General features: G+C 47.1%; 1 protein-coding gene across 1 annotated transcript in view; it reads right to left on the reverse strand.

Moving 5' to 3' along the window:
- Nucleotides 1–3,514: 3,514 nt before the first annotated feature.
- The window catches only part of SCN3B (sodium voltage-gated channel beta subunit 3), a 37,072-nt gene continuing 13,359 nt past the window's right edge, over nucleotides 3,515–27,227 (reverse strand). Inside the window, exons 5-6 of the mRNA XM_056543519.1 lie at nucleotides 21,689–21,778; nucleotides 3,515–9,322 (exon numbers count right to left, since the gene is read on the reverse strand). Of these exons, the coding sequence (XP_056399494.1) occupies nucleotides 21,712–21,778 (67 nt within the window). The 3' untranslated portion in view covers nucleotides 3,515–9,322; nucleotides 21,689–21,711. The remainder of the gene's footprint in view (nucleotides 9,323–21,688; nucleotides 21,779–27,227) is intronic.

Genomic DNA, 27,227 nt, shown 5'->3' on the forward strand with positions numbered 1-27,227 from the left:
CAGCTCAATGCTGTCTTATCTTAGAAACACTGCCTGGAAATCTAATGAGCAGTAATATCAGCTCCCCTCTTCACATCACTGGTCTTGTCCTGACCACACAGGAGGTGAGGGGAGGAGCAGGGACGGAGCTCTAAGTGTGACGTGATGTCACAGTTACTAGTATTATATTAGTAAGTTGCTTATGATACTTTTTGACACCACACACAGGTTATTTCTTTCCCTGGGACAACCCCTTTGAATGGCAATGGAATTTTTTTTTAATGTTTATAAGCAGGAATGTGGGAGCTTATACCCATTCACCACAACAGAGAAAGTCCATTCCAGCAGATATATTGCACTTGTTTGCCGCCTGTCAGTCAAGAGATCTCTACAATCATCTATGGGGGGGGGGGGGGGGGGGGGATGCTGGTTGTTCTATGGTGTTATTGAGTTACTGGCCTCTGGAATTTGGGAACTTGAACTGTAAAAAAATAAATAAATAATATTTAAGAAAAAAAAATTAAAAAAGAATAAAAAAAAAAACAACCTTTGCGCTGTGCGCAGGGGCATTGTGTCCAGGGGGCCTGGTAGCATAGGTATATCAATTGGCTTTTCAGCCAAAACTCAATGTGAAATAGCTAGGACAACTCAACTATGAATAAAAAGAAATATTCCGACAAGGAACCTGTGTCTGACTCGTGATGCTTTAGTCTTTACTAGTTGTGATTTGTGGCCTATGCTCTGATTGTGCTCCCAGATGTCATTTGTTCCCTATGCTTTACTCCAGTGTTTCCCAACCAGGGAGCCTCCAGCTGTTGCAAAACTACTACGCCCTGGAAATGTCCCACCGGATCCGGGAAGGTTGGTGTCACGATTCGGCTTACAGGTTGTGGATCCACTGTGTCAGCGAGGGATTGGCGTGGACCGTGCCGGTGGACCGGTTCTAAGAGGCTACTGGTGTTCACCAGAGCCCGCTGCAAAGCGGGATGGTCTTGCTGCGGCGGTAGCAACCAGGTCGTATCCACTAGCAACGGCTCAACCTCGCTGACTGCTGAGACGGCGTGGGACAGAAGGACTAGGCAGAGGCAAGGTCAGACGTAGCAGAAGGTCGGGGGCAGGCGGCAAGGTTCGTAGTCAATAAGGATAGCAGGAGATCAGGTAACACAGGCTTTGGACAACACAAAACGCTTTCGCTGGCACAAGGCAACAAGATCCGGCAAGGGAGTGCAGGGGAAGTGAGGTGATATAGCCAGGGAACAGGTGGAAGCAATTCAGGCTAATTGGGCCAGGCACCAATCATTGGTGCACTGGCCCTTTAAGTCTCAGAGAGCTGGCGCGCGCGCCCTAGAGAGCGGAGCCGCGCGCGCCAGCACATGACAGCCGGGGACTGGGATGGGTAAGTGACTTGGGATGCGATTCGCGAGCGGGCGTGTCCCGCTATGCGAATCGCATCCCCGTCGGCCATGTCAGTGCAGCGCTCCCGGTCAGCGGGACCGACCGGGGAGCTGCAGGGAGAGAGACGCCGTGAGTGCTCCGGGGAGGAGCGGGGACCCGGAGCGCTCGGCGTAACAGTACCCCCCCCCCTTAGGTCTCCCCCTTTCTTTGTCCGGCAACTGCTTCACATGGGACGAGGACACTGGGAGTGAATGTAGGGTTTCCTCAAAGGCAGGCAGTACAGCAGGAGTGGGAATGGGGAGGGAGGGCAGAGGGTGAAGCTTGGCACGGGGCAGGGTGTCACCAGGACGGGGGCCATGAGGAGGCACTGAGGCTTGCCTGACGGGACTGGGAGGGGGGGAGAGGCATTTCTTGTGGCAAGCAGAGTCCCAGTTCTTGATCTCCCCGGTGGCCCAGTCAAGGGTGGGAGAATGAAGCTGGAGCCATGGCAGACCGAGGAGGACCTCAGAGGTGCAGTTGGGAAGGACGAAAAATTCAATCATTTCGTGATGGGGTCCAATGCACATTAAGAGAGGTTTTGTGCGGTAACGCACGGTGCAATCCAATCTAACTCCGTTGACCGCGGAAATGTAGAGCGGAGCCGCGCGCGCCAGCACATGACAGCCGGGGACCGGGACGGGTAAGTGACTTGGGATGCGATTCGCGAGCGGGCGCGTCCCGCTATGCGAATCGCATCCCCGCCGGCAATGTCATAGCAGCGCTCCCGGTCAGCGGGTCTGACCGGGGCGCTGCAGGGAGAGAGACACCGTGAGTGCTCCGGGGAGGAGCAGGGACCCGGAGCGCTCGGCGTAACAGTTGGTAGGTATGGTAAAGATAAAGGTTGGTAGGTATGGTGGGATACAGCCTTTGGCTGTCCGGGCATGCTGGGAGTTGAAGTTTGGCAACAGCTGGAGGCACCCTGGTTGGGAAACACTGCTTTATCCAATCGCTCCGAAGTTGTGATTTGTTCCCTATGCTGTACCCTAGTTTTTTTCCAGCCAGGTTGCCTCCAGCTGTTGTAAAAGGCTGTCTGGGCATGCTAAGAGCAGCTGGAGGCACACTGGTTAGGAAACACTGCCTTACCCAGTTGCGATTTATTCCCTATGCTGTACTCCAGTGTTTCCCAACCAGGGAGCCTCCAGCTGTTACAAAACTACTACGCCCTGGGAATGTCCTGCCGGATCTGGGACAGTTGGTAGGTATGGTAACTATGGTGGGATACAGCCGTGTTTCCCAACCAGGGGGCCTCAAGCTGTTGTAGAACTTCAACTCCCAGCATGCCCGGACAGCCTTTGGCTGTCCGGGCATGCTGGGAGTTGAAGTTTGGCAACAGCTGGAGACACCCTGGTTGGGAAACACTGCTTCATCCAATCGCTCCGAAGTTGTGATTTGTTCCCTATGCTGTACCCTAGTTTTTTTTTCCACTCATGTTGCCTCCAGCTGTTGCAAAAGGCTGTGTGGGCATGCTGGGAGTTTTAGTTTTGCAACCGCTGGAGGCACACTGGTTAGGATACACTGCCTTACCCAGTTGCGATTTGTTCCCTATGCTTTACGAGTCGGTGGTACGGCTGTCCTGCGATTTCTGTATATGTATTGTTATTTAAAAATTTTTATGACAATACATGAACAGGAATCGCTGGAGAGCCGTAACACAAACACGTTTCTGGCGCCTAGGCACACTTAGTCATGGCTGATGGTGCCTAGGTGCCAGAAACGCGTCGGTGATACGGCTGTCCTGCGATTTCTGTATATGTATTGTAAACCAGAAGTTTTTCAACTGCACTTGCAGGATCTGATTGTGATTTATCCTATGTGCTCTTGAGGTATTTGAGACAGGGGATCCCTGCAGTGAGTCCCTGGGCCCAAGAGGCCCTAGACCAGTGGTCTTCAACCTGCGGACCTCCAGATGTTGCAAAACTACAACTCCCAGCATGCCCGGACAGCCAACGGCTGTCCGGGCATGCTGGGAGTTGTAGTTTTGCAACATCTGGAGGTCCGCAGGTTGGAGACCACTGCCCTAGACCTTATTGTGCCCGGTCCCATGCCCTCCGCCGCAGCCCAGATACAGACACCTCCTTCATTGTCTTCATTTCGAAACAAACATGGAAACCTCAATTTTATTCATCTTTTAAAAAGTGTTTGGCAGGTAACAGCTTAAGTTATAGTTTTCAGGAAGACATCTTCCACCCTCCAGAAGAGACGAGCGTGACATCCTCTTCTCCACAAGTAACAGTCGTGTCAGTACTTTCTGCTCTGTGCAATAGTGAGAGGCCGTGACTGCGAACATCAAGTACAGTACTGAGGTCATGAGGTGGTGAATCTAACGACGGACCCTTCAATACAATGCCGGAAAGCGTAGATATCGCCGGGATGGTTACAGAAGAGCGAAACGCGTCACAGGAGAGGATGAGATGAAGTCATCGCTTCACACTGCCAGACACTAGATGAGTGAGGTCAGTGAAAGTAGACGCAGATACAAGACCATGTTACTACATCAGACGTCTTCAATTCCACAGCTATGTTCAGTGGTGTACGGTTCAGGGTTAGTAGTCGCACCCCGGACTTAGTACTTATTGGGGATGATGGCGATGCTATATATGACACATGGTTGGAGGGGGCCAAAAAAAGCTCCAGTAGTGCGACAAAGTCCAATACCTGTTCATTATATAGGGTGGCAGCTAGATGTATCGTAGGTCATGCGTGTAACAAATGTGTGATATCTTCAGTAACAACCAGATTCTATTTAAAGGGGTATTCCAGGAAAAAACTTTTTATATATATCTATATATATATATATATATATATATATATATATATATATATATATATATATCTCAATCAACTGGCTCCAGAAAGTTAAACAGATTTGTAAATTACTTCTATTAGGCGGCATTCACACCACGTTTTTGCAATACAGTTCCCGTATCAGGTTTTTGATGAAAAACGGATTCCTCAAAACCTGATTAAACTGTATCAAAACGTGTGTACAAATTTCAACCCGTATTCAGTTACAAACCGTATACGGTTTGAAAAATGATTACCGGTTGCATGTGTTTTTTAAAGAAAAAAACTTATACGTTTTTAACTTTTCACTCCATTTTGAATAAAGTTTCACTTGTTTGATTGAAATTCGGAGAAAAAAAACTCTGCAAAGTCAAAAACCGTATTGTGCAAACCGAATGGAATCATACGCACATACAGTTCTGTACGGTTCCCATTGACTCCCATGTTAAAAAAAAAAAAACGTATACGGTTTAATACAGTTTTTCACCCGGACCAAAAACCGTGGTAGACTACGGTTTTGGGTATGGGAAAAAAAAACTGACAAAACCGTACAGGATGCAAAACGGACACAACCTGATGCATTTTTTGGCATACGGTTTTCAATGGAGAGTCAATGCATACGGTTTTCAATACGGTTCCGTACGGTTTTCACATTGAAAACGTATACGGGAACTGTATTGCAAAAACGTGGTGTGAATGCACCCTTAAAAAATCTTAATCCTTTCAGTACTTATGAGCTGCTGAAGTTGAGTTGTTCTTTTCTGTCTAAGTGCTCTCTGATGACATCTGTCTCAGGAACTGTCCAGAGTAGAAGCAAATCCCCATAGCAAACCTCTTCTACTCTGTGCAGTTCCCAAGACAAGCAGAAATGTCAGAAGAGAGCACTGTTACCAGACAGAAAAGAACAACTCAACTTCAGCAGCTGGTAATTATTGGAAGGATTAAGATTTTTTAATAGAAGTCATTTACAAATCTGTTTAACTTTCTGGAGCCAGTTGATATATAAAAAAAAGTTTAAACACCCCTTTAAACACTGAAACAAAGTTTCTACATTGTAGCAGCTCGGGATATGCACTTTCCCTAGACACAGGCATCACTTGGCAGCTATACATTATCATTAAACGGGTACTCCGGTGGAAATTTTTTTTTTTTTAAATCAACTGGAGCCAGAAAGTTAAAAAGATTTGCAAAATACTTCTATCTGAAAATCTTAATCCTTCCAGTACTTATCAGCTGCTGCATGCTCCACAGGAAGTTCTTGTCTTTTTGAATTTCTATTCTGCCTGACCACAGTGCTCTCTGCTGACACGGTCCATGTCAGGAACTGTCCAGAGCAGAAGAGGGTTGCTGGGGATTTGCTCCTAATCTGGACAGTTCCTGACATGGACAGAAATGTCAGCAGAGAGCACTGTGGTCTGACAGAAAAGAAGTACTCAACCTTCTCTGTGGTATACAGCTGCTGATAAGTACTGGAAGGATTAAGATTTTCTTTATAGAAGTAATTTACAAATCTATTTAACTTTCTGTCACCAGTTGATTTAAAAAAAAATGTTTTCCAGTGGAGTACCCCTTTAAGTCCTACAAAAAAAGATAGCTTTATTTCAAATCTATTAAAATCATGTATTACAGACATCACTATAGAAAGAACACGCTTGACGGGTTTCGGAGCGAGGATGCCCTTTAGTCATAACTTATGAATAAGAGGCAAGCCCCCAAAACGCGTCAAGAATTTTTCTTTTCTTGTATTGTTTGGCTTTTAGAGGAGGGAACCCTTCTACGCTCTCACCGCATGTCCCCGTAGGCAGTTCGATTGATCTGTTTGCGAGGGCAGTCGAACGAGACGTGAAGACCTTGTTATACCCCCAACCTAGACCAAACCTAAGCGCAAGTGAATTACGAGCATTGAACTGGCTTCGATCCCGTTCGGATTTGAGGGTCTTGAAAGTAGACAAAGGCGGTAGTACTGTACTTATGTACAACTCTATGTACGAAGTTGAAAAAAAACGCCTTCTAGGAGATACTGCCACATACAAACGGCTTTTTGAAAATCCGACACGGAAAACTCTCAACTCACTTCGCACATTTCTCAGAACCAAATGTGAACAGGGTCTCTTAACCCAGTCCACTGCCGAGAAATTGATTCCCCGTGACCCCCGTCACGCCAGATGGTATTTTCTCCCCAAGGTGCATAAGTCGCAGAGCCAACCCCCGGGGCGACCCACAGTCGCGGGGATCGGCTCTGCGACCGAGTAACTCTCTCAATATCTTGAGTGGCTTTTAAAACCACTCCTTCCTTCGATCCCATCATATGTGAAGGACACTGGTGACCTTCTCACACATCTTGAGAATTTCCATTGGTCCGATACTTACCACCTAGCCTCCATCGATGTTGAGAGCCTGTACACCCGCATCCCACACGATGCGGGTGTACAGGCTGTCCTTGAAATACTGAGAGAGACATACAAAGCCAACCTTTTTCTGGCGGCGTTTGAACGCCGTTACGTGTTTTCTATCGATAACCCATATGTGTCCAATATAAAACTCTACCTTAGGTTCGTTGACGACGTCCTAATTGTATGGGAGGGCACAAAAGATATGTTTACCTCCTTCATCTCCTATATGAATACTACAAACCAAGAGAATATGCTGTTTACTTCTGACACAATTCACATTTTTAGAAGTGAAATTGATTGTACGGGATGGAACATTACATTCCCAAGGCTATAGAAAGCCTATAGCCCGGAATGCTTTGTTACATTTTAACAGTTCCCACCCGCACCATGTAAAAAAAGAGTATACCTTTTTCTCAATTTCTACGTCTAGATAAAGTTAATAGTGATGAGAACACCTTTTTGTCACAGGCAGATGATTTAAAAAACCGCCTGACGTGGTTACCCATCTGATGTGATAAAAAAACTGGCTATGATCGGGCTGTTGTAACTCCGCGAGAAAATCTCCTAATCCCAAAACCGCGCCTGACTAATAAACCGCAGCGTTTTACTTTCTCAATAGCCAATTCCAACATGAATAATGTTGTAGCTAGGGCAATACGCAATAATTGGTATGTTATCGAGTCAGACGCTGAGTTAAAGGATATTGCAAAAAACTCTCCCCTTATCACCTATAGAAAGAACCGTACTATAGGTGATATCCTAAAAAACATCTAGTAATAATTCCAGAGATCAATCTGAAGTTGATAAGAATTGGCAAGGAAGAATGACCCCCAAGGACAACTACCCTTGTAGGCATTGTTCCTTTTGTTGTCAAAATGTGGCCACCCAAACCATGCAACTTGGAGCTCACACTGTACACGACCTTATCACTTGCCGCACCTCATACTTGGTATATGTCATCTTTAGCCCTTGTAACTTCTTTTATGTGGGTAAGACAATCCGTCCTCTCTTTGTACGTTTCCGGGAGCACATACGGTCGATCCGAACTGAAGTTGGTGCTCCCAGATTGATCGCCCACATAAAAGAGGTCCACAACAGTGACCCCAGTACTTTAAAGTTTGCCGGCATTGAAAGAGTTAAGCCACAACCTAACGGAGGAGATAGACATGCCGCTCTCTTGAGAAGAGAAGCGGCATGGATCTTAACGTTGGACGCGATGGGCGTCCTTGGTCTCAACGATCGGGTCGAACTTGTACCTCAGCCTCCTACAAATGTTTATATCACATTAATAGTAACAATCTTACTCTTTATCCTTATGTTTTTCTGCCGCCGTAGCGATCTGTGTTGTTCTAGCCGTATTGTCTAAACACATGTTGTTTTGTATACATCACATGATCCCTTTTGTTGTTACACATGACTTCACCCCCCCTCCCGGGACGCAGATGAATAGCGTCACCGGCAGGCGCCGTATTTGCACACCGGCTGGAAGAAGCGCCTCGAGTGGCGTGAAACAGTCTGTCCCGGTAGCTCCCCACCGCCTCAACCCATCCAGTTTGTAATGCCTGACACAAAGCAATAAAGAAGTTACTTCGGACGGTGAGTGCAAGCTCTGTGTTCTTTTTTTTTTTTACTATTGCTGACTGCTGTCATAGCTTAGCACCTCCTACACCGAAGCCTCACGTATACGGTTTACAGCACTATCAACGTTCCATACGCTGCCGCTCATCTTAGTCTAGCAGTGCCGGACATCTGTCTTTCTTCCTATTTCGTTTTCTTGTACTGTGACGTCTGTAATACATGCTTGTAAATGGATTTTAAATTAAAAAAAAAAGCTTTTTATGGGACTTCATCTCGCACTGTGGTCAGATAGAAAAGAAATTCAAAAAGAAAAGAACTTCCTGTGAGGCATACAGCAGCTGATAAGTACTGGAAGGATTACGATTTTTAAATAATAGTAATTTACAAATCTGTATAACTTTCTGGCACCAGTTGATTTAAAAAAAAAAAATAATAATAAATTCCACCGGAGTACCCGTTTAAGGAAACTCCGGAGGCACTCGTAGTTTGCCAAATCCAACTTTATTTCGGTCCGGTCACAGATGCAACAAAGGCCGAAGGCCTTTGTTGCATCTGTGACCGGACCGAAATAAAGTTGGGTTGGCAAGCAACGAGTGCCTCCAGCCTTCTTACTTCCAGCATACCCATTTGTTGTTCCTTCTTGGATAGAGAACCATAGGTTGACGCCCCCTCCATTACTTATATGGGGCAGTGCCCACTCCGGTCAGTGACTATAAAACTCCTTTAGGGGGTGATACAGGAATTAATGATATTCGGTGAAATCAATGTAACACTGTGTCGGCTTAAGATTAGACAGAAGTAAAGGAAGCCGCTACTTGGTGGCTATGGACCATGGCGCAGTTTTCCTAGTTTCTAAACGTGACAGAATATCTTCTGTGAAGGTTTTTTTTTTTTTTTTAAGAATTTTCAGGAACGAATCAATAGCCATGACCGGCCCCTCCGAGTCGTGGATCTTCCCGGTGTTTGTTCATCTCTTCATACAGCACATTACATAGATGTGAGACATTCTGGATTATCACAAAGCAGGTAAGGCATTATAGAGGGAGTCTGATATGTTACAGCCATGATGGGTTCGGATATGTGATAGACAGCTCTGTATGGCCAACGCCTGTTCACATGGTGAAAGATGACTGATCTGTATCCTCCTAGAACACCTAGAAAAATGAAGACAAAATAAGTCATGGAAGCAAAAGCTGCGCTCACTATTCTGCTGGTGAGGTCACTGTTTACATACATTACATTACTTATCCTGTACTGATCCTGAGTTATATCCTGTAAATCTTTTATTAGAAAAATATAAATCATAACAAAACATAAACCAGCACAACTTTGCCATAACGGAAAACAACAACATGAAATAACATAAACCCAAACTTTACATTTAAATAAAAGAACAAAAATCCTGCCTAACCGGCCAGCCCAGCTTTCCTACTAGAACTATAAATATTATAACTACACCTTTCATAGCCAAACAACACACTCATAAGAAACATAAAAATAGCACTATTTCGCTTTAACTCAAAACACCCAAACTCGGGAAAAATCATATATAGAAAACACAACAAGCACTCACACTGCACACCATGTTTTTTTTTTTTTTTTTTTTTATAATAATATTAATAATAATAATAATAATAACACTATACCACACTCACACATGCACACATATATATCCATATATTAACTACATTTAACCAAGAAACCAAAAATAAATAAATAAATAAATTAAATTCAACTCAAAATACCCAAACTCGGGAAAATATCTCAAAAAACACAATACACACATGCTTACACACATCTTTACTACATACTACATATATAAACCAAAGAAAATAAATCCACAACGGGATACTAAAGAAACATTACTACAAAAACAAAACTGGTTCGACTGCCATGTCTATCTCTACTATAAATACTATATACTTAAAAAACATACATTATACATACTATATACATAACTAACTATATACACTACTATGTACAATACTATACACAAACTATATACACCTATAAATAAATAGAAAACACACCTACAAATATAAAAGAACATTCTACACTAAACTGACCCTTCACCCACACCACCCGCCCTCCTGTACATGGGTCAGAGTTTTTTCCATACAGTTCATAGTCCTCAATGTCCAGTCCACAACTGACCCATGCCAGGTCCACCAAAAGAAAAGACCACCACCACCCACAAATATACCCTCCCAACCTAGAACTCCTCCCAACCAACTTAACCATAACCAGCTTTAACATACATAAGCAAACAATACAACCCACTTTAGGCCCAAGTTTGGTGCCTGTAAGCCCTTCATAACCATAGCATCTGAAAACAAAACAAAAAGCTAGGGTGCACATGCATTAGCCCACCACCAGGAAGAAGGATGGCAATCCTGATACATACAAAATGTATATTCTTTCCCTAACTGCACCCTACCTCTCACCCTACCATTATCCCTAAAGATAAACTGACCCTACTATCACCCTAACCCTGTCCCTGCATCACTGTCCCTAACAAAAACAAGGGTACTCTACCCAAAAGGTCTAGCTAGTACCTAGGGCACATCAAAAGAAAACCCTCTCCATAGGAGAGAAGCCCTACTGGTACCAAGACTGCCATACTCCAAAGACCTGATCTTCCCGAGGTCACCGGTGATGTTCCTACAGACCTCCACCTCGGAGAGGACTTTGCGCTGATTAGACACTAAACACCGTGCATTCCACGTGTAGTACCTAACCACTAAGCTGACTAAAAACAAAGTGCCCCGATCTCGGCCACCCAGGTTCCTGAATGCCCCATAAGCCCACTCTGGATAGGTAAGGCCGGCAAGTTGACTCCAGCAGATGGAAGCGCCCACCCGGTTGTAGACCCTTATATTAAAGGGACAATGAAGCAGGAAATGGTCCATGCTTTCCAGCATGTCCCCGCACTCTTCTCGGGGACATCCCCGGTCATCAGATCTCCTGCACTTCAAATTGTCCCTCACATATAACTTCCCCTGAAAGCAGCGCCAGGCCAAGTCCCAAAACTTCTGGGGGATCCTTTTCATATTTAAGAGATACAACCCCACCCTCAGATCCCGACCTGGGCAGTCCCTGAGCGCCAGAGGCTTCTGGAAGTGGGTCAACAGAACCCGTTTGTCAAGGAACTGCCTTGACTGGGTCCTGATCTCCCACACTCCCAGACCCCACCGACGTATCGCCTTCAGAGTCGGGGTAGCATAAGCCGGAAGATGCCCATGGGGCGTACGGAGGTCCTTCACTTGCCCTCCTGTCTCCCATTCCTGGAAGAAAGGCCGAAACCATTCCCTGCAGGAGAGTACCCACGGAGGAGCCCTCTCTGACCAGAGGTTTGCGATGTTGGCTTTCAAGAAGGTGTTTGTTAAGAACACCACAGGGTTTACCATAGATAAACCCCCTAGTCTCCTTGTGCGGTACGTAACCTCTCTCTTGACTAGGTTCATCCTGTTTCCCCATAACAGTTGGAAAAACAGGCTGTAGATCCTAGTGTAGTAAACCTCTGGCAAGATACATACACTGCCCAGATAGATAAACAAGGGGAGCAGGTACGATTTGATCAGGTGTACCCTTTCCCTGAGGGTCATAGACCAACCCTTCCACTGATCCACCCTATGAGTGGCATCCTGTAGCTTACCGTCCCAGTTTTTGGTGGGATAATCATCCTGGCCGAATATGATGCCCAGAATTTTTGCTGAGTCTTGGGGCCCTGGGAGGGTGTCCGGGAGATCAAAAGTGGGATCTCCCCCTCCCAGCCAGAGACTTTCACACTTATCCCGATTGATCTTAGACCCGGATGCCTCCGAGTAGCGTTCCACCTCCGACATCACCACATCGACCTCCTCTCTCGAGGACACGAAAATGGTGACATCATCAGCGTACGCCACCACTCTCTGGGCGACATCCAGCTCCGCCAGACTCATCCCGACTCCCGCCAACGGCTCACAATCTACCCTCCGGACGAAGGGATCGATTGCGAACACGTATAAAAGCGGGCTCAAAGGACAACCCTGACGGACTCCAGACCCCACCTCAAAAGAGCGGCCAGACCAACCGTTCACCAGCGGGAAACTCTCTGCCCCTGCATATAAGGTCTTAAGCCAATTAATAAAAGCACACGGTAAGCCATATCTCAGGAGGACGGACCAGAGGTACTCGTGGTTCACCCGATCAAATGCTTTGGCCTGATGCAGGGACAGCAAGTACCCCTTCCAGAGACCTGCACTACTCCGCTCCACTGCCTCCCGGACACCGAGAACAGCACTTAAGGTGCTTCGGCCTGGAACAGAGCAGTGCTGGGCCCCCGAAAGGAGCCGGGGTGCAAACTTCACCAGCCGATTAAACAGTATCTTGGCCAGAAGCTTCCTGTCCGTATTGAGAAGAGCTATGGGCCTCCAATTCTCAATACGGCTGGGATCTTTACCCTTTGAGAGAAGAATCAGGGCTGACCTCCTCATTGACTTCGGCAGAGTGCCCGAGGAGAGACACTCATTGAATACCTCAGTCAAGAGGGGAGCTAAAGACTCCTTAAAGGTCTTGTACCACTCGGATGTTAAGCCATCCGGACCTGGTGACTTCTTGGGGGCAAGCCCCTCAATCGCCAGTCTCACTTCCTCTTCCCTGATTTTTTCTGCCAAAACATCAAGAGAGGGGTCTACCCCTGGCTCAGGAATGGTTTCAGCCAGGAAAGCCGACATCCCGTCTCGATCTAGATCCTTCCTTCCCAAGAGGTGTGAGTAGAAGGATCTGACGACCTCCAAGATCCCTGATCTGGACCGATTCAGAGATCCCGTACTATCAATCAGTCCTGAAATGACTTTACTACTCACTGACATCTTACAGTTTCTGTAAGGGTCGGGCGAGCGGTACTTCCCGAAATCCCTCTCAAAAACCAAAGATGCGTGCCTATCGTACTGACACCTCATCAGCAAGGACTTCACTCTGGAGATATCCTCCCGGCTACCTCCAGTCGAGACGAGAAGCTCGAGTTTCCTCCTCAGTCCCTGATACAGGCGATACCTATTCAGGGACCTGAGGCTCGAGAGCTGGCGGAAGAACCCCGCAACCCGCTTCTTGAACATCTCCCACCACTCTGACTTACTACTACATAGGCCCAGTAAAGGTACCTGACTCTGAAGAAAATCCTCAAAGGACTGTCTTACCTCCGCTTCCTCCAGGAGGGCCGAATTCAGCTTCCAATAACCTTTACCCATCCGAGGGGTCTCTGAAACATTCAGGGAAAACAAAATCATACAGTGATCGGAGAACTCCACCTCAACCACGGACACTGCAGAAGAGACGGCTTCCTCCTTTAAATAAAACCTGTCTATTCTAGACCTGCAGCTACCTCGATGATAGGTGAAACCCGTGTGGCCTGAGGGGCTCCGGATGTGGGCGTCCTCTAGGCGAGCTTCCCTAACTATACTATTGAGAGCTATGCTATCATAAGCCAACCGATCATTGGAGCCTCTCCTATCTTGGGATCTCGTGACAGTATTGAAATCCCCTCCAAAGATCACCTGTCGGCTTGTAAAAAGAAAGGGCTTAATCCTCATAAAGAGATCTTTTCGTCCCCACTTGGTTTGTGGGGCATAGATGTTAATGAGCCGGAGCTCTTGCCCCTTCATGAGGACATCTAAGATCAGGCACCTCCCCATTTCTAACTCAATAACCCGTCTGCATTCAACAGGAGCGGTAAAAAAGACCGCCACCCCCACTATACGGCTCAGCCGCAAGAGACCAGTGGGAGGGGCCACGCCTCCACTCTCTCCTGGCTTTTACCAGAGAGGCAAGATCTGACAACCTGGTCTCCTGCAGATACAAAATATCGGCTTCAACACGGCCGAGAAAATCAAAGGCTGCGAATCTAGCCGTATCAGACTTTATGCTGGCACAGTTAATAGATGCCAGCGTCAATGGGGTGAGTGCCGCCATCATGGGTGATTGAGTTAGATAGCCCTAACCCCCTCATTTCTGTTTTTTCTTTACCCCCTCATCCCCGGAAGAGGAGGCTTCTTTCTCTTTAAACCTTTTTTTGGACTCAGACTGGTCCATTTTTAAATCGCCATCTCCGCCTGGCTCTGGTTTGGCCCTATCCCCTGAGGAAATTGCCCCATGTGGACAGGGCCCAGTTCCCCCTGGAGGCTCCCCCACTTCAGGCACCCCATCCTTGACCCCCCCCTCCATGGAGGGGGAGGAGATGTCTTCAAGGACAGAGTACCGGTTAGACAGATCAATCAGAGGGGGGGCAGGTAAGCTTCCGCTTGGGACCTGGTCCGTAGCACGGGGACTAGAGGGCTCTGACCTCTTCTTTCTCCCTTTACTGCCCTTCTTTTTTGGCCTCTCTTCACCCTCCTCATCCACACTTTCACAGTGGGAGGAATCGGAAAGATCGGCCTTGCTGCCCTCTTCTTTACAGATTCTCCCCATTTCCTCATCCAGCACATTCTCCTCCAGGGCCTCAGCAGTTTCAGGACTAACCTCTGGAGCAGGGCCAGAAGCTACCCCTGCCACATGGGAACTCTCCAGTTCCCTGCTCCTTCTGCGATTAGCCTCCCGCCTCAGCTTGGCGGGACTTTTCCTCTTCACTGACCCTGTTGCACCTTCACCCGCACTCGTGCCCTCCCCAGCTGAAGCAACATTACTGCTGTCTCCAGCCAAGGTGACCGTCGCACGGGCAAAGGCGCTAGGACAACGGCTGAAAGGGTGTCCTAAGACACCACACAGATGACACCTGATCTGCCTACAGGATGCGGCAAGATGACCTATCCCACCACACAGAGCACAGACCTGCACAGTACAGGCTGCGCTAAAGTGAGTGGGGCTGCCGCACCTGTGACAGACCTTGGGCTGCCCCTGGTAGAAAATTTGGATTCTGTCTCTCCCTAGAAAAGCAGCTGATGGGATGTGGGCAACAGTGCTCCCCGAACGCTTCAGTTTGACGGAAAACGTCCAGGCCCCAGACCAGATCCCATGTTCGTCATAGTTCTTTTTTGGCATGTCCGTCACATCCCCATATCGGCTGAGCCAGGTCATGATATCATAGCAAGATAGTGACTCGTTACGTGTCAAAACGGTCACTTTCTTGGTCAAATTCTGACGGGATATCGCCTTTACGGCAAAATCCCGCCAGCCGGGCTCGTTTTTCACCACCTCATAGTTCGACCAGAAGAGTTCAAGACCCTCCGGCCGAACAAAGCTGATGTCAAACTCAGAAGTAGCGTAGGGGTGGATCAGGGCAAAGATGTCACTTGCCCTGAATTCCATTTGGAGGAGGAGCTCAACCACCTTACCCCGTGGCGGACACACATCTTCGCCCCTCCACACTAAACGGACCACATTCCTACGGCCACTTTCCTGCCCGGATGTCGGGAGGGACCAGACCACCTCCCCATTATGTTCTCGGAATGCGCCTAAGCCATGTCTTTCTATCCAAAAAGACAGGTCAACCTCACCCCTCCCCTCTACATGGATTGACCTGTCTCCCCTACGTAGAGCCTCCAGTAGGCGCTGTTGCAAGTGACCACCAGAGCCAGACGGAGATGGGGATCCCCCTGATCCCCCGGCAGTGACGCTGGCATAGCTTCTGGGAGAAGCAGCCACTACCGGGGGGGCAGTCGAACCAGAACCTGATCCAGACCCCAAACCAGCACCCTTATTCTTAACAGAGGTGTCTGCCACCAATCCTCTCTCTGGCATTCCACTACCACCCCTCTCTTGCGCTCCACTACCACCCCTTTCTTGCGCTCCACTACCACCCCTTTCTTGCGCTCCACTTGCACCCCTCTCTTGCGCTCCACTACCACCCCTCTCTTGCACTCCACTTGCACCCCTCTCTTGCACTCCACTTGCACCCCTCTCTTGCACTCCACTTGCACCACTCTCTTGCACCCCACAAGTTCCCCTCTCATCCACACTGCTACCACAACTCCTCCCATGCACACTATAACTCACATTCTGCACATTACCATTTTTAGTCACATTTTTTCCCTCACTTTCACTCTTGCCTACACTGTCCCTTGATGTATTAGAGGCCGGGCTGGCTTGGTCTATAGCTCCGTGTACAAGGGTTGCTGGCTTAAGGATCAGCGCTGCACACCTCCTCCGTTCAGTCTTCTGGGGCACGGACACAGGCTCCGCCCCCTCGCACAGCGCCATAGATTTTGGCGGGAGCTGTCCCACCGGATGCACTCCCGCCCCGCTTACTGCAGCTGACGGGCGCAGAACCTCCCCCTTCACAGGGGAGAGTCCCGACGCGCCAGAACTGGTACCAACTGTGTAACCTAGGGGACCGCCCCCTGAACCAACAAGGTCCGGCACCCGGACACTCCCCCCCCTCACAGGGGAGTGCCCCGCAGTGCCAGGACCTATACTGCCAGCTTCAATCGGGGGACCGCCCCCCAAATTGGTAAATCTGCCGCTATTTTCTGGTGCCTGGACACCCTCCCCCCTCACAGGAGGGTGCCCTTTTTTTTCTATAGCACCCGCGGCCATTTTGGGTGCACTACTGTATCCCCCATGCTGGCCCCGCTCCACTACAGAAACGGGGTCTGGCAGATTGGGGGACCCAGCACCCTGAACCGACTTTTCAGCCGACCCAGGCTGCTGGAAGGGAGCAAAGACAAACTTCACTGCCTGTGTCTTCTTCCTCTTCTTGCCCTTCGCTTTTTTCTTCTCCTCTGGGCCCAAATCATCCCCGAAAGAAAATTTTCTAGACGAGTGGGGGACTCCTGCATAACAATTGCCCGCAGGAGACCCCCATCTGCCAAGCCGCTGCAATCACTACAGTCACTGCCATCCTCATCGTCCTCACTGGAGGGAGGTAAGGCCACCTGAGCCGGGTTTATATAGTCCTCACTGAGGGTAAGTGGGGGGTCTGGGGTAACAGTGGTGGTGGTGCAAACAGAACCCGTGTCCATATCCCCCTCACTCACATCCCCCTCCTCACCTCCCTCCATCTCCTCCTCCTCGCTCTGGCAGTCATCTTGGTGACTTTCTTTTTCTGAACCTCTGGAGACCCCCTTTTTGGGGAACCTCTCTTCATTAAGAATCTTCTCACTGAAGAAGCCGGCTCCAGCCACAATGTCTGCTCTCAGCTGCACAATCTCCTCCACCTCTTTCTTTAATGCTCTCACCTTTGCAGTGAACGCTGCTCTCTTGCCCTTGGCTGCTGTATCCGCCTGGTAAGTTGCAAACTTTATATCTTCTCTTAGACCACGAAGCTGTTTCCCAAGTTGCTCATATTGGGCCATCTTTGCCTGGATTCTTGAACCAAAAGTCTCCAGGGATTCCCTTGGCCCCTTGACCCCCCATTGCTGGGGTTCTGAGGAGCCTGAGGTAGAAGCCTTCACTCCACTCCTCTGCCTGGATGAGCTTCTTTTCCCAGAGGAACTTTTGCTGGAAGCCTTGCAGCTCCCAGCTGGGGATGGGGGAGGGGGCCCCACATGGCGATGGGCCCTGGTGGATCGTCTCACCCCATCCTGGCTGCTGGCCGTCGCATTTTCCTTCGCACCCCCCGCCGGCCGGGTACGGGGAGTGCAAGATGAAGCCTCCTGGGGCTCCATAGCAGGAAAACCCTCTACCCAGGTATCTGCCACACACCTGGGGAGGGGCGGATGGAAATCACTGCTTCACTGGAAGAGTCTGGAAGTAACAGGAGCTCAGACACACCCAACCTCTCTCCAGAGCTGTACTCTCTATTCTGCTGGTGAGGTCACTGTGTACATACATTACATTACTTATCCTGTACTGATCCTGAGTTATATCCTGTATTATACTCCAGAGCTGTACTCACTATTCTGCTGGTGAGGTCACTGTGTACATACATTACATTACTTATCCTGTACTGATCCTGAGTTATATCCTGTATACATACATTACTTATCCTGTACTGATCCTGAGTTATATCCTGTATTATACTCCAGAGCTGTACTCACTATTCTGCTGGTGAGGTGGGAGAAAATCCCCATAGCAAACATATGCTGCTCTGGACAGTTCTTAAAATGGACAGAGATGTCAGCAGAGAGCGCTGTGCTCGTGATTCAGCAGAGAGCTCTGTGTTCCAAAAAGAAAAGAATTTCCTCTGTAGTATTCAGCAGCTAATAGGTAGTGGAAGAATTAAGATTTTTTTAATAGAAGTAATTTACAAATCTGTTAAACTTTATGGCACCAGTTGATTAAAAAAAAAAAAAGTTTTCCACCGGAGTACCCCTTTAATTGGTAAAAACATATAACCAAGTAAAAAAGGAACAGAGGAGGCACAGTTCACATGTGATACATTGATGACTGGTTCTTCATCAACACAGCAGCCTATTGTCACACACAACAAAATCTAGGCAAAGTATACAGAAGACCTATAGGGATATAAGATATAGAGAATGGGAACCTATAACAGTCATATATATCATGTGAGGGATGACTCGTGGGTACTATCCCTAAGCTCCCTTCCAATCCCTATGGTGTAGTGTAAAAATCCCTAGACACACCTCTCCCTCACTGTGTAGTACATAACTGGCGCGCTCACCCTAATAAGGGCGACCCCGTACCTCAGGATCCTGACGTTCACATGTGACAGGGACTGGACAGTGTAGCAACAGGAGGGAGATAAAGTGCAACAATAGTACAAAAGTGTGCAAACAGGTGTAGATAATTGTAACCATAAAACCTGGTCTCCATCTTTTAAAGGGGTACTCCGCTTCTAAGCGTTTGGAACAAACTGTTCCGAATGATGGAGCCAGGAGCTCGTGACGTCATAGCCCTGTCCCCTCATGACGTCATGCCCCGCCCCCTCAATGCAAGTCTATGGGAGGGGACGTGACAGCCATCGCCCCCTCCCATAGACTTGCATTGGGGGGGCAGGACGTGACATTAAGGGGGCGGGGTTACGACGTCACAAGCTCCCGACGCCGGCTCCAGCATTCAGAACAGTTTGTTCCAAACGCTGAGCAGCGGAGTACCCCTTTAACTTTATTTTTCTGTATATGGAGCTGTATAATTTTTTTGTTTATATCGGTACCATTTTTTATTTTTTTTTTATAGTACTTTTTGATCACATTTTATACATTTTTTCTTGGTTGATGAAGTGATATGGAGTACGGTATTTTTATGTCTACACTGTTCCCTGTGTGGATTCATTAATGTTCCATTTTAATCATTTGGACATTTTCACACTCAGCGATACCACATATGTTTATTGATCAGTATTATCGGCGCTCCACTTGTACAGGTTGCATAAATACTTAGCATCGGCAGGTAGGGACCCTCTGGATGTCATTTCGGCTTATCAGAACCCCACAATTTTGCCGCGGTGGTCTTGATCTGTCCACGTTTTATGCATTTTATATTGTGATCTCAATGTATTTTGCGCTACCGTAGGGCCCTGCGGGAAACGCTTATACTATACTGTGATGATAACGAACTTTGGTTGGGGTCTACTGCTATATGTGGGCTAAACAGGCGATGACTCTTGCCCCACCACTAAATTATTATAGACTGTAGGCAGCTGTATGCCTGCGGCCTGTGAGAAGTCGGGAACTCTGCAGGACGTCAAGAAAAGTTTCAGCTTCAACTTTTTAAGGTTTTTTTTTTTAATGCGCACAGGGATATGTATTAGATGTCTTGGGTTTCCACACTTGACCCCTAAACACGATTGATGTCAATACAAAGGACAATTGGTGCAAAAGCCTGTAAATGGGTCTGTTAGAGGAAAAATTACGGAGTTACGGAGATAAGAAGGCGACGAGGAAAAAAGTGCAAAAATGAAAAATCTCTAAGTCCTTAAGGGGTTAATATAGACTACACTCTTAGGAATGAAGTATGTGACTGGGCTCCAGCATGTTAGGTTGTGTCGCTATTCCTGTTGTGGACGGAATGGAGGCGTCGAGCTGTCATCAGGTCCGGCCGAGGGCCGACAGCTTCATGTTACTTCCAAAGTCAGATAAGAAGAGATCCCAGAAAAGCTCAGGCCGGGACGGAACTGCATGAAGTCCCATCATCACTCTGCTCAGAAACAAACAGCCCTGAGTCCTCCATAACATTTATTTCAACTAGCATTAAAGGGGCACTCCGGAGGAAAATAAATGCTTTCAAATCAACTGGTGCCAGAAAGTTACACAGATTTGTAAATTACTTCTATTTAAAAAAATGTAATCCTTCCAGTACTTATCAGCTGCTGTATGCTCCAGAGAAGGTTTGTGTGTAGTTCTTTCCTGTCTGACCACAGTGCTATCTGCTGCCACCTCTGTCCGTGTCAGGAACTGTCCAGAGCAGAAGCAAATCCCCATAGCAAACCTCTCCTACTCTGGACTGTTCCTGACACGGACAGAGGTGTCAGCAGAGAGAGCGCTGTGGTCAGACAGGAAAGAACTACACAACTTCCTCTGGAGCATACAGCAGCTGATAAGTACTGGAAGGATTAAGATTTTTAAATAGAGGAGTACCCCTTTAAAGGGGTTAAAGCCTGTAAAAATGGATTGCCTATCCTCTAGACCAGCCATCAGTATTAGATCAGTGGGGGTCCGTGGTGCAAGGAACTGCAGCGGTGACCCATTCCTTGCACCGGCATTAAAAGTGCAGCAACTGCAAGGACAGAAAACAAGAGCACTTTGGGGCCCCCACCCCCAATTATTTAAAGGGGTACTCCAGTGGAAAACTTTTTTTTTTTTAATCAACTGGTGCCAGAAAGTTAAAACAGATTTCTTCTATTAAAAAATCTTAATCCTTCCAGTACTTATTAGCTGCTGAATACTACAGAGGAAATTCTTTGCTTTTCGGAACACAGAGCTCTCTGCTGACATCACGAGCACAGTGCTCTCTGCTGACATCTCTGTCCATTTTAGGAACTGTCCAGAGCAGCAAATGTTTGCTATGAGGATTTTCTCCCACTCTGGACAGTCCTTAAAATGGACAGAGATGTCAGCAGAGAGCACTGTGGTCATGATGTCAGCAGAGAGCTCTGTGTTCCAAAAAGAAAATAATTTCCTCTGTAATATTCAGCAGCTAATAAGTACTGGAAGGATTAAGATTTTTTTTTATAGAAGTAATTTACAAATCTGTTTAACTTTCTGCCACCAGTTGATTAAAAAAAAAAAGTTTTCCACCGGAGTAACCCTTTAATATTGATGGCCTATCCGGAAGGTAGGCCACCAGTTTTTTCAGCAGTTTCTCTCTACCAGTGTGGCTCCAGCTGTTGCAAAACTACAACTCCCAGCATACCCGGACAGCCAAAGGCTGTCCGGGCATGCTGGGAGTTGTAGTTTTGCAACAGCTGGAGGCACTCTGGTTGGGAAACCCTGGTCTAGTGTCTAGCACAGGCCCATTAGAGATGTGACGGAATGTCTGCACCAACAGATAAAAGATTTAAGATATGCTTCCTGTCGATAAGCTTGAGATAAACGTTGGAGACATTACACACGAACAACGCTCTGCGACGTGTAAAGAATAGTCTGCGGCATCCATGCGTTCGCTCGGCCCCCGCACATGTCTTCATTTGGTGCCTACAGTACCTGTGTGTTGGGATCTCCCTGCCTCATTGCTCCTCCACCGGAACTTGGCAACTCTCCTTGTTCTCTGAAGGTATCGCCAGATAGTCAGTGCTGCGGAACAAAGGATAGATGGGAGAGACCGATCAGTCATGGTCACATGACATCACTATATAATCTGCATTATAGATAATACATTCCTATACGTTATACAGGGGCCCCTCAAGTTACAATATGAATCGGTTCCAGGGCGACCATTGTATGTTGAGACCATTGTATGTTGAGACCAGAACTCTATGGAAACCTGGGAATTGTTCTGAAGGCCCAAAATGTCATCCAAAAATAGGAAAAAGTGAGGATTAAAGAAAAATAAGCAGATAACTAATAGAGATAAAGCAAATCTTTATATATAAAGGTAAGAAAGATCTGCTGGGAGCTGTAATCACTGTCTATGTAGAGGACAGGAGCTTCTTCAGGGTCCTGTACAGTACAGATACCAGTCAGTGCATACACTTCAGTAATACAGGTAAAGAGTACAGAACATGTAATACCTCCCTGTACTGTAGGGGGCGCTTCCAGACACCAGTCAGTGTATACACTTCAGTAATACAGGTAAAGAGTACAGAACATGTAATACCTCCCTGTACTGTAAGGGGCGCTACCAGACACCAGTCAGTGCATACACTTCAGTAATACAGGTAAAGAGTAGTACAGAACATGTAATACCTCCCTGTACTGTAGGGGGCGCTTCCAGACACCAGTCAGTGTATACACTTCAGTAATACAGGTAAAGAGTACAGAACATGTAATACCTCCCTGTACTGTAAGGGGCGCTACCAGACACCAGTCAGTGCATACACTTCAGTAATACAGGGAAAGAGTAGTACAGGCCATGTAATACCTCCCTGTACTGTAGGGGACGCTACCAGACACCAGTCAGTGCATGCACTTCAGCAATACAGGTAAAGAGTAGTACAGAACATGTAGTACCTCCCTGTACTGTAGGGGGCGCTACCAGACCAGGGGTGTGGAAATTTTATAAAAACCTACTTGTCCCTCATGACGATCCACTTGTCCGGACCAATTTTCGCTTTTACAATCTAATTTTTTCCTCCTCGCCATATAATAGCCAAAACTACCTACTATAATGATACCTTTTAATTTTTCAATAACATATTCTCCGAACCAAAAAATATATATTAGGTGAAGTGAAATTGAAATAGTGAAAGATAATTTTGCAGATTTGGTGGTTTTTCTTTTCTACGCCATTTACCTTGTGGTTGAGGTAACATGTCAGTTTGATACTTTAGGCCGGTCTGATTACAGCAATACCAGATTTGTATAGTTTCCGTCATGTTTTACTAATTTTAAAAAAATTCAGAATTCTTTTTAGATTTTTTTAAATTGCCATTTTTTGACCCCTGTAGCTTTTTTATCCCTCATACCAGGCTGTATGAGGGCTAATTTTTAGCACCATAATCAGTTTTTTGTATCCATACCATTTTGGTATTGATCTGACTTTTTAATTGCTTTTAAACTTTTTTTTCTGGGATATTATAAAAATTGCAATTCTGTGGTTTGGTATTTATTTTTTTACATAATGTTATATCTTAATACGTCGTACAATTACGCACACAGCGATACTAAATCTTTATTATGTTTTTATATAGGAAAAGGGGGTGATTTGAACTTTTAACATGGAAGGGGTTAATGTGTGTCTTTTAAACTTTTATTAAAACTTTTTTTTTTTTTTTACACTTTATTAGACTTTTAGGAGGAATCATTAGATTCCTCGTACAGATCAATAGAGTTCTATTGAACTCATTGATCTGTGAGCTCTGCGATCCATTGATAGAGCCTTGTCCAGCCTGGATCTATCAATGACAGAGCCACGGGACGACAAGGCCAATGACAGAGCCACGGGCGATCCACACCACTAGCCCACCAGGGAGCATTCACATCTCCCTTTAGACGCTGCTGTCAGCTTTGACAGCGGCGATCTAAAGGGTTAATAGCCAGCCGCGGCGATCGCCGTATGTTGGCTATTAGCGGCGGCCCCGGCAGGAGTCTGGAGCCCGCTCCATACATACTGCTGAGCGCCGCATGCTAGCTATTAGCGGCAGTGTGAAACTTGCGCCCCGTGCAGACGTGCTTCCGCTCCTCCCCTCAGCTCTCCGAAGCTAGAGCGGGGGGGGGGGGGGGAAGCGAAGGCAGAGGATGCAGGTCTGCATGGGGAGCAAGAAGCCACGCCGCCTCATCTCCCCCTTGCACATCTGCATGGCAGAAAGAAGGCAGAGCAGGGGAGAGAGGACGTACACAGCTCCTCATCTCCCCTGCTCTACCTTCAGAGGACGCAAGTTTTTACAGCCGGGGGCTGCAGGGTACGGAGCGGGCAGGGTGCCCGCTCCATACAGACCGCTGAGCGCCGCAGCGCTTGTCAGGTCCGGCCCTTAGCCGGGAAAATTCACCTGCCCGGCGCCCGAAACTGCATGTCCAGGGCGTCGGGCGATAGGATTTCCACATCCCTGCAGACACCAGTCAGTGCATGCACTTCAGTAATACAGGTGTTTGTCCATTCTGATTGATCAGATCTTCCGGCCATTGACAGGTCTCACAGATCTGGACTGTCTGTACATTGTATGGTGAGTCTGGTTTCACGTTACAATGGTCCAGAAAAGACCGAAAATATTGTAACCTGAGGCCATTGTAAGTTGAGGGATCACTGTATTGATTATATTGATAGTATTAGGAATTTTTATGCAAGTTTGTCCTATACGTTAGATTCTATGTCAGCAGATTCTACCAACAAATGTAATGTCTATGGGCCCTGGAATAAATTCTGCCCACATTGACCACAGAAAGAAATGATATGTGGCATCAGTGGTGTCTGTAAGCCACTAATCTCACTCCCTCTTAGGGGTAAGATCAGTGTTTCCCAACCAGTGTGCCTCCAGCTGTTGCAAAACTACAACTCCCAGCATGCCCGGACAGCCAAAGGCTGTCCGGGCATGCTGGGAGTTGCAGTTTTGCAACAGCTGGAGGCACACTGGTTGGGAAACACTGGGTTAGATGGTCCTTTAGCTAGGAGCTTGTGATGTTTCTATGACCAGTTTTGTGTATTATTGCAGTAGAGGATTCCCCAGGGGATGAGTCCGCCAGATGCAGCGATAAAGGTGTACAGTAACATATGTTGCCCATAGGCTACCGTGTTTTTACTGTGTGCCTCTGCTGTGCTATTGCATAAAGGTATACCAACATCAAAGGTATGGCCTCCTTTATGTGAGTGGAGGCCTATGGATGCGTTTGACGTATGTTCTAGCAAACGACGATACAGAATGCAATGTGAAAGCAGCTTGAAAATAAGGTAATTCTGCAATTTTTTTCGGTTAGGGATATCCTACAGTTTTGGGTTTACAGCTCTTATGCAGACCTACACATCTCCATGGTTACAGACTACAAACAAATCCTGTGTAGTCTGATCTTGAACCAAAGGGATATAGTATTCAGATGAACATCAAATATATGAATATTGAACATATATGAACATAAAATATTGGTTTGGCAGAACCTACTAAAATAACCTCAGTCACATGGCAGGAAGAAGTAGGAGGAAGGATCACATGACTTCAAGAAAATACCATAATGACCAACCAATCAGGTCAATGTCAAAGCCTTTATAAAAGACTATGCTCATAGCTTCAGTAGCCATTGTAGAGATAGGTGTTAGATGAAGATCTCTGTGAGGGACAGTGAGCAGTGAACAACACAGATAGGAGTATGAACACACATAATAATAATAATTGTAGTTCTACATCTGTTCTGTCAGTGCAAAATTAGTTTTTTTTTGGAAGTTAAGTGTGAAAGTAATTTTGGTTTTTTTTGTTTTTTTTTACACTAATTGTGAAAAAGCAGCACAGAGGGTTTTGTGTCTCTCTTGGGCACTTTCTAGGAGGCCACTCCTGCCATTGTTTCTTCTCTTTCCAGCCACAAAACTTGTTGCTACCTCCAAAAAGAGATCAATTTGGACCACTTGGTAAAAGCCATTGCTTCTTCTGATACTTCTGTGTCCATATAAACACTGGCAGGCACCTGCCTCTGAAAAGGGATTATTTCTGGAAATTAAAAGGCGTACTCCGCCGCTGGGGACCCCCGTGATCTTGCACGCAGCACCCTGTTATAATCAGTCCCCGGAGCACGTTCGCTCCGGGTCTGATTACTGGCGATCACGGGGGCCGGAGCATTGTGTGATGTCACGCTCCGCCCCCTCAATGCAAGCCTATGGGAGGGGTCATAACAGCTGATTATAACAGGGTGCTGCGTGCAAGATCACAGGGGTCCCCAGCGGAGGGACCCGCGCGATCAGGCATCTTATCTCCTATCCTTTGGATAGGGGATAAGATGTCTTAGCGCCGGAGTGCCCCTTTAATTTTAAAAAGAATTTTAAAAAATCTGCTAGTGCAGTGTACTTTAATTCAACCTATTAGTTACCACCGGATATCATCCATTTACCCACATTTTCGTCACTTTAAAATTAAATGGCCACTTTTACCAAAACTATATTTTTAAAAACAATAGAGCCAAAGAAAATAAGTTTATCTCTAATACTATTTCATTATTAGAAAACTGCTTCTATAAAAGTGGCCACTAGAGGTCCTCATAAAATGCCCCACACCTGTTGCTATGGTCTTTCCGAGTGTGGCAACAGCCGCGTCTCAGTCGGAATACAGGAAGTGAAAGTGGGGGTTTTATAAGCCTGTGCACGTTCCGTGTGTGAAGATCTCCAAACACAGAGAGCTGGCAGTGAGTGAGCTGCTGTGATTGGCTGAGAGGAGGCCACACCCCCTCACACCTCCCCAGCTCTCAGCAGTATTGAGTGAGAGGAGAATGATTCAGTGCCCAGCATAGAGGAGAAGGAGCAGAAGTGTGACAGTATGTTCAGCCACATGTACACCGGTAGTAAGGGGATGGGGAGGGGTTTTGTTACAGTGTGCCAGCCCAGTTTTACAGGAGACTCCAGGATGGGAAAATTGTCCTCCATACTGCCGGCGGTAAAAAAATAAAGAGATACATACCTTCCTTCACTCCTCCGGTGCCTCAGGTAACCCACTCCGGTCTCTGCCGCGATCCTCTTACTGGTTGCCGGTGAATCATACTGCACTCAGCCAATCACCGGCCGGAACGAAGTCCCGACTCGGCCGGCAATAGGCTGAGCGGCAGTGTGACGTTTCCGGCCCCGGCACCAGCTGGTGCCGAAAATGTCACACTGCCGCTCAGCCTCTCGCCGGCCGAGTCGGGACTTCGCTGCGGCCGGTGATTGGCTGAGTGCAGTATGATTCACCGACCACCGGGGGGGGGGGGGGGGAGTGAAGGAAGGTATGTATCTCTTTATTTTTTTTTTTTACTGCCGGCAGTATGGAGGACAATTTTTCCATCCTGGAGTACTCCTTTAGGGTGCGTTCACACGTGCGCATTTTCTGCTGCAGATTTGCGTCAGCAAATTTTGTTGCCCATTGAAGTCAATGGGCAGCAAAATCTGCAGCAGCAAATCTGCAGCAGAGCTACA

This window comes from Hyla sarda, chromosome 10 (assembly GCF_029499605.1).
Source record: "Hyla sarda isolate aHylSar1 chromosome 10, aHylSar1.hap1, whole genome shotgun sequence".
Lineage (NCBI taxonomy): Eukaryota > Metazoa > Chordata > Amphibia > Anura > Hylidae > Hyla > Hyla sarda.